At 40.3% G+C, this 8,124-nt stretch overlaps 1 protein-coding gene across 15 annotated transcripts in view; it reads right to left on the minus strand.

Annotated features, from left to right (window-relative positions):
* Window positions 1-7,502, minus strand: part of CCNL2 (cyclin L2) — a 16,141-nt gene extending 8,639 nt beyond the window's left edge. For 2 of the 15 annotated variants that reach the window (XM_035902174.1, XM_009646770.2), the window contains exons 1-9: window positions 7,392-7,502; window positions 7,005-7,114; window positions 6,621-6,741; window positions 5,294-5,358; window positions 2,352-2,451; window positions 2,162-2,266; window positions 1,786-1,927; window positions 882-999; window positions 708-800 (exon numbers count right to left, since the gene is read on the minus strand). In XM_035902174.1, the coding sequence (XP_035758067.1) occupies window positions 708-800; window positions 882-999; window positions 1,786-1,927; window positions 2,162-2,266; window positions 2,352-2,451; window positions 5,294-5,358; window positions 6,621-6,741; window positions 7,005-7,114; window positions 7,392-7,460 (923 nt within the window). In that variant the 5' untranslated portion in view covers window positions 7,461-7,502. Of the gene's footprint in view, window positions 1-707; window positions 801-881; window positions 1,000-1,785; window positions 1,928-2,161; window positions 2,267-2,351; window positions 4,531-5,293; window positions 5,359-6,620; window positions 6,742-6,886; window positions 6,891-7,004; window positions 7,115-7,391 lie in introns of those variants that run through there. The other 13 variants (XM_035902187.1, XM_035902186.1, XM_035902185.1 and 10 more) reach the window with 13 other exon arrangements.
* Between the last annotated feature and the right edge of the window lie 622 nt (window positions 7,503-8,124).

Consider the following 8,124-nt stretch of genomic DNA (forward strand, 5'->3'; position numbering starts at 1 on the left):
AATGGTTTTAAACTAAAAGAGGGTAGATTCAGACTGGATATAAGGAACAAATTTTTTACAATGAGAGTGGTGAAACACTGGAACTGGTTGCCCATGGAGGTGGTGGAGGCCCCATCCCTGGGAACATTCCAGGCCAGGTTGGACGGGGCTGTGAGCAACCTGATCTAGTCAGCAGTGTCCCTGCTCACAGCAGGAGGGTTGGACTAGATGACCTCTAAAGATTCCTTCCAACCCAAAACATTCTACGATTCTATAACTGCCAATGAGACTAAAGCTGGAGTTAAGACTTCACCTACTGCACAAAATGCTTTAACTATTCCACTACAGTTCAGTAAAAACATAAAGGTTGTAGCCACAAACACGCAGCTTTAAAGATAAAAAAAACCCCAAACAGCAAACCAACCCTGCTGCTTGGTGGGCCATGTATCACCAATAAGCAGGCTGACATTCAAAAACATCCCAGTATGCTTACACTGCCCCTTCAATCTGTTTGGCACAGGTATGACCAGGGTCAACGCTGCAACCCCCTCGACCCGCGAGCCAAGACAGTACAACTCTTGGCCATAACGGTTCTGGAGCGCTAGTGAGCAGCACATACTGCTGTGTTATCCCACAGCCTCTCTTGCTGAGAAACTACCAAAGCTTGCTCTCTAAAATTTTAGGCTGGAGCTTCTTGCAGCACACTGTTCTTTTACAATAGCACATACCTGTGCTTAGGGGACGCAGATCTGGATGGAGATCTTGAATAACTTTGATCTCTACTTCCACTTCGACTTCTGCTTTCTCTTCCTTTCTGAACACTGCAAGAGACAATCAACGTAAATTATTTTGCTTAAAGTAGTAAGGAAAAAAAATAAGCTTCTTAGTTATGAAAGCCTTACCCATTTACTGGGCTATTTGAACTCATTCTTTTTGCTCCCTCTGTTTTCCTTTTAGCATTCTTCATTGCCTGAACAGGTAGTGGTGAAGGTTTATTTCCTTTAACCTCTTTTGGAGACTCTAGGAAAACAAGCCTTTGTTACCTTATTTTGAAAGTATGGGTAGCGACTGAAGCCTCCCCTCGCCCCATTTCATCATCTTTGTAATAAATCAGCACTGTATACACGTAGTTTGCACATGTGTGCACAGATGCACGCACACACGACCACCCACAAGAAGTAGATCTGAAGAAGTTCAGAGAAGGCAGAAGTTCATCAGAATCATTTCTACCAAAATATTGAAGTAACACCATGGAATTAACTGCAATAGTAACACATTGCTTTCAGAGCCAGTTCAAGGCAGCTGAGCACCAACTTCCTTTTCTTGGCAATTACTCAGTATCTTTTTAAAGGTAAACTGAGGAGGAAGATGGTAAATACCTTCTAGGCAAGGCACGCACCAGACTGGAAACTTTAGACCAAGTATACAGGAAAATATTCCCCACCTGTCACCCAAAAATACTACTCCTGCCAGAGCTCCTAATCATACCTGTGCTTTAATATTGCTTTAGCAGAACTTGCCAATTTCAAGTATTTGAGTTTATTGCAAAACCACATAAATGCAAGTCCCTGTACTATGTAAGTTTAAATGAGCCTTAATTTTAGTTTTATTTTAGCCTTCATCCGTTTCCAGAAATTACAAAGTTACAATGCTATTCAAACTTTATCCTTTGAATAGCTGCTAAAAGACAGCTTAAAAAAACCCCAAACAACAACCAAACCACACCATCACACTGTGTATGCATCCCAAAAGGGCAAATACAGATTTAAGATGAGAGTTACTAAAACCAAGTTATCTACTACTTACCATTTTTTGGGATAGGGGAAAATCCCGATGTGTTATCCAAACTTGGGACTCCCTCAGGTACCAGACCTTTAGCTTGTGCTTTTGCCTCTTCAATAGCTAGTTTCTTCTTTTCTACTTTACTTTCCAGGTCAGATAAATCAATCTGTGAACACAGGAGCACCACTTACGACAAAACTTAGTGAACCAGACTTTCTGCTTACTCACTTACGGCACGGGGGCGGGGGGAACCTGAAGAGCCCCAGACACTGTGACTAACATCCTGTTCCACTTCGTGTAACCCAGCCTTGCAGCTGGTTTCAAATGGGATAAGGTTTTCCAACTCACATTCTAAGCCGCGGCCTTTAATGAAGGCTCACAATATGAAAAAGCAGCAAACCTTTTTCCGAGTGTAGAGTTGCAAAATTTTTAAGCAGATTTCTTGAATTTCTTCCTCTGCTGCTCCAAAGAGTAAAAACCAGTGGGGACGATTAGGAAGTGGAATCTGAAAGGGAGGGGAAGGCACGCTCAGTTTTCTGCTTCTATTAAAAGACCCAACAAACTTGAAATTAATGGAACTGTATGCTCACCTCCAGTGTCCTAGCTGCGAGGTAAATACATGCACAAGCAATGCTTTCTGGCTGGAATCTTACAAAGACATCTGTTCTCAGGCTATCATTCATGTAATTCCTGAAAGACAGGATAGCAGCAAAGTTGCATGGCACTGCAACGTTGTTGGGTGCTTTTTGGTTTTTGTTTTTACTTCTACAAGGACTACTTCTGCATTCAGTTACTAGACTTAACATTATACTCCTGTAAATCTAAAGAAAAGTTGAACGGTTTTACTAAAAAAAAATAAAAAAATAAAAAAAATAAATCCCTCAAGGGGAGGGATGTGTGATATTAAAGTTTGATTGACTGACTGACTGCTGAAAACTCAGTTGTGAAAAGAGAACCAATTTTAACTTCACTTTTCCTTCTGGATCTCTACTGGCCTGCTCTCATGCAATAGACAAGTTATTTTCATCAAGACAACACACAATATAATCTGAAGTACTCAGTTATAGATTTTTAGGTTCACATGTTTCTCTGCAATAGGGCTGAACCCAGATGGTTTGCTGAAAGCCGCAGCTCCTGTCGCAGTTCTCCCATGAAAATGCAGTCCACTTCAGCACACGTCAACTTCGTTGGAGATTTAAGGGCTCCCTTTTCCTTCAGAAGCATTGTCTTCCATCCAGAAGAGAATTCTTTTTGATGCAAAAAGCAGCCATAGAAGAAATCAGGGTGTTTGGGAACATCAGTTCGGGACAGTACTCAGTATTCAGGCAGATCTCCTCTTTGGCACATGAAATACGGTTTCCAAATTGTCCCATTTCAGTAAGGTTGCTTAAAATGAATATTCACAGAATGAGAAAACTGTAAAATATTGCATATATGCCAGTCAGTACACTTAAGCATTATTCTTCTAAATCTTAAATACACAAAGCAACTTCCTCTGAATCTGTCAGCTGATGTGCTTAAAAAGATCTAGATATTTGAGCACATGTGTCAAGTAAAGTATCAGATGGGGAAAAGCTAAAACCAGACACAATAGAAGGTCCTCAAAGTAATACACTTTCTGAAAGTAGTAATTAACCACGTGGGTACCCAGTATACAAGGATTCACTAACCCAAAGGCATCCAAACCAGAGACCACAGCCCAAACACTTGTAAGAGTTTACACAGGACAGACAAAAGAACTTGAATCCCCAGAATATCCAACTCCCACCTGCCCCAGTTGTCTTGCACTCTGGTTTATACGAAGAACAACTGCTACCCCGGAGAAGCAATGCTAAACATCAGCTCATCTTTCTGGGAGAAAGGAACTTCAAAACCTGCTTTTCTTGTCCCACTACAAAGAGAGCACAAACCTTTTGGCAAAGGAAGCGATACAGAAAAGCGGTACTTCAAACATCTGGAAGTCGTACAGCCGTTTCCTAATTTGCCAAATTGAAAAACATGCCTGCTTCCAAGTTTGGCCTCTGCATATTTAGCCTGTGGGCTCAGAATCGGACACATGAGGAAATGAATCCTTGTCACAATATTTTAAGAAAAAAGTAATAATGTAAAAACACACATTTCAAAAAACAATTATACTGGATATCCACCAGTTTTCAGGTACTGGAAGCAACAAGCACCAGTACACAAATATGTTATTTTAAACATCTGAACCGTTTCTCAGTTGGGGTAATCTCATCCCTCCTCCTCACCTACCCCTCCTTTCGCAACAAGTAGAAAACTGGTAACGAGTAGTCCGTAACTCACATTTGAGTACTTCATGCAACGGTACTGGGAAATCTGGCAGTGGGAAGTTTCTCTCAGTCCTAAGTATCACATTTGACTCCAAGCTTCACACATCTACTCAAATGTTTTTTTAACTAGTTTACAAATGGAAACTAGATTTCAGTTGTTGTAATTTACCCCTTTAAGACTTAAATCCCACCTTAATTTGCTTTATCATTTAAGAATACATCATTTTAACAGTTATAGAAATATAACATTAAACAGCTTTCAGAACTTCAACAATCAGGTTATAAAATATACAACAGTCAAAATGCACAATAAAAATAAAAGTCAAAAAGTATAAGCACAAGAAGCAGTTGGCCAGTTACTATACTATCATGTATATACCACCTGTCTAGAGTCAGCCTTCTCTTTGTAGAGCCTGCTTTGGTTTGACTGAAGACGGCAGCTATCCCTGCACCATAGCGCTTGGGCAGCAGAGGAGAAGTCTTAGTCACTTACCCTCAGAGGCTACCCTTTGATTAAAAGAGTACAGAAAAGAAAAGTCAAAACTGGTTCTCTACACACAGGTCACAGTACCAGACAGTTCAGTCAGCAGAAATATGATCTTTGGATTCACTAAAGGTTTCTAAACCACAGTATTGTTAAAAAAGCATTATTGTTTAAAAGCATTATTTATTCGTTAAGTTTAAGACCTGGAATTTTACATAAGCTTCCCATCCCCAAGCAAATCTTTACTGTAATGAGAGCAACAAGGCAGAAGACATTTCTTGGCAAACATGAAAACTTTCAGTGTATCCAGTCTTAGAAGCTGACATCTTGCATTATCCATATAGATAAAAGAAATTTATCTGTGCTGAGTTTTTGATACACCTGTAATCAAACTCAAGCCCTGGGAAAAGCCATTTCCCAGCACTGGTAACAGACTTTACCCACACATAATTTTCTCAGAACAAAAAGCCCAAGAAAACCCTATAACCCACTCAACATTTTCCCTTCAGCTGAAAAGTGAAAGCAGAGAGGAGGGAAGTGAGAAGTCAGGGTGGAAAGCTACCTTACCATTAAAACAGTGCCTCTAACTTAAGAGGCCGATCAACATTTGGGTAGTAGTTTGGGGCACGCCAAGAAACACTGGAGCTGTCTGGTGTGGCCCACAATCATTTCTGAGCAATGTTGCCCAGAGTGCCTCAAGTGACATATTTCTGCTACTGCCCCTGCTGGTCTCTTAAAACAAAGAAAATCAACTTACCATGAAGTCTGGACCAGGTGTTGGTTACGTTCACATTCTAATACCTGAAGGTACATAACGATTATCTGGAAGATATGGGTTATTGCGTTATTAACAAGAATCTTGAGAGCCACCTATTTATTTCAGAGGGACATCCATGAGGCATCTGTTATTCTCTTTCAAGTTCTAAACCACTCCACACGAGTGTTTGCAACACCTCAGCATTTATCCGCAGCTTCTGCTCTCCAATGCAGAAGTCTGCATGAGTTGACACTCAGCCAGATCTGACCTTCCTAGCTCTCCATCTTCTGAGCTCAGTCATCATGCTATTCATCTAGGTGTCTCGTCTTCAACTGCTTTCAAGCTAGGTATGTTCTCCTATACAATTCACGATTCCTTTTTAGCTGTAACTCGGGAGAAAATATTGCTAGCTGCAATAAGCAGTAACAGAAGTATAACGGTATTTGTAGAGAAAGGATCTAACACGTTGCATGTCTCTCGTTCTAGGTTTTTTCTTAGGTTTGAAAGGAAAACAAGGATGCAGATAAAAACACTACTCTGTTAGCAAAAATTCATACCAATTAACAAACAAGTATAACTGTAACAAACAAGTATAACTGTTCTCTGGGGTACACCGATAACATGAGTGAATTCTGAAATTAGAAAGGCTTAGAAAGACCTTAAGACAGCAGTAGCTTTTAGAGGCAGAAAGAGCAAGATCCCATGTTCTGCTGGCACAGAAGTAGGAGGTTCTTTTACCACACTTAGCTACTTCAGGCAAAACCCTAAGGGTACTAAAGCACCAGTGTAAACATTTGCAGTAGCTTCATCCTCCAAATATCATCCTAGCCTGACATGTGATAGTTAAATACTGAGAATTGCCTCATTTCTAGTAAAGCCCTTCACACCCAAGGGTACTTTTTACAACATAAGAAACACCAGCTCGCACGGGTTCAATAACCTCAGCGTTTCCACAAGGAGTGACCATGACACACAGTGTTTCTGATAATAAGATATCACGACCCTAGGTCTCCAGATTCCTTTCTGTTTAAGAATCTATGCTTACTCGTTTTCCAACACCAAAACTACCTACTTATATAATTTGACTTCAAGGAATACTTAGCATCTGCATCCACCTCCAGTCGTCATTCAGCAGTGATAGGAGACCAACTAGTAAGAATCTCTTAAATGAGAAAGAAGACATGGGGATCAGAAGCAGCTAGCTTTACTGAATTAACTAGCGTTATCATGTACAAACCATACAGCTTCCATGCAGTTGAGCAGTCTACTTCAAAGCATTTATAGCATATGAAACACTGATTATAAAGTTAAGTTATATGGTACAAACCTTATGAGGGTGCTTTACGTGAACACAAAATCCCAACTCCTTTAACACTCTTCTTTCTGCCTTAATAATTTGATTCTTCAAGTTCACATATTCTTGATCCAGTATTAGAGGCACAGGTTTTCTGCAAGACAATTTCAAATTCTGAAGACGCTAATCTTAACCTCAAAGAATACTCTTATCTTTACACAAACACAATTTAACCTGCATAAGAGCCATCACTATTTATAACACCAAAAATATTCACTTAATAAAACATGCCAACTCACTTTTCTCCTTCATCGCTTCAAGATTTATGAAACAGGGAATGATACTATCATTGGCCCGTGAAGTTTATAATTAAAATACAACACAAATACTTCAAATTATTTCAAAGTCTAAGCTTACTTTTTTTCCCGTAGATGTCTAAGGCGATGGAACACGTTAATTACATCCCTTATACGTCTTGGTGCTTCTTCAATTTTGGATGCCAGATGAACACAGGCCATTGACACATGCTGAAATATAAGTATTGCAAGGTTTTGCTCAAATCAGGAAGTGATCGCCTCCAACAGCTTAAGGAGGGATAACAAGAGAAAATGGTGGTAAAATAAGGAAACACTAAAAATTTGACAAAATCAGTACTACGTAGCTTTGTAAAATCATGTTGATCAACAAGTAAAATCCACAGGCTAGTTACCAACACTCGGATTACACCTAAGTTGACAACTTGCCAAAATAGATCAAAGATTAAATAACATCTGTAGCCATATACATCTTTTAACATTTTCTTACCTCCATGGAATGCTTCACAAAAGACTTGGTATAAAAAAAACGTTGAAATAGCACCTGTCCCGTAGCCATAGCCACCTAAAAAGGAAGAAACCACAACAGGTATTAACAAAACAACTACCAGTTCCCAAAAGAAATTACCTAGAATGTTTTCCACAGATTTAAGAGTAGCTAAGCTATATTTAAGTATGGGAGTAAGTTCAGAGGTATCTAAAGAAAACCGGGACCCCTACCTCAGTAACAAATTAAGTTGGCCAAAACGTTATCAACGTCACAAACACTGTCTGTAAGTCAAATACATAATTAAATCGCAAACTTCTTTTATGAAGTATGAAAACATGCTCCAAATTAAGACATAAAAACCACCAACCCAAATGCTAGAACCCAATAAAACTGAAAGTTATGACAGCACGCCAGAAAAACTCTACTTTTTTGGCGTGGAAGGAATCTTAATTGTATGACGATTTGCATATGCTCATAACACGATTTGAGCAGCTGAGACTCGGTAGGTAGAAGGTGCCTGGAAAGTTTTACACTCGGAGAGCAACGAGACCATCGGCGATGGGAGTTCGCCAGGACACAAACCCTTTCCGAGGTCACTACGGACCCAAGGAGGCCAAGAAGCCCGTCCTCCCCCAAGCCCAAGGGGCCGCGGGAGCCCCCGCCCTGCCCGGGCCGGCCCGGGGAGGCGGCGGGGGCGGCGCAGGAAGGCGGTTACATCACCCGCTTCCTGCTC

Source organism: Egretta garzetta, unplaced genomic scaffold (genome assembly GCF_000687185.1).
Source record: "Egretta garzetta isolate BGI_Z169 unplaced genomic scaffold, ASM68718v1 scaffold29, whole genome shotgun sequence".
NCBI lineage: Eukaryota > Metazoa > Chordata > Aves > Pelecaniformes > Ardeidae > Egretta > Egretta garzetta.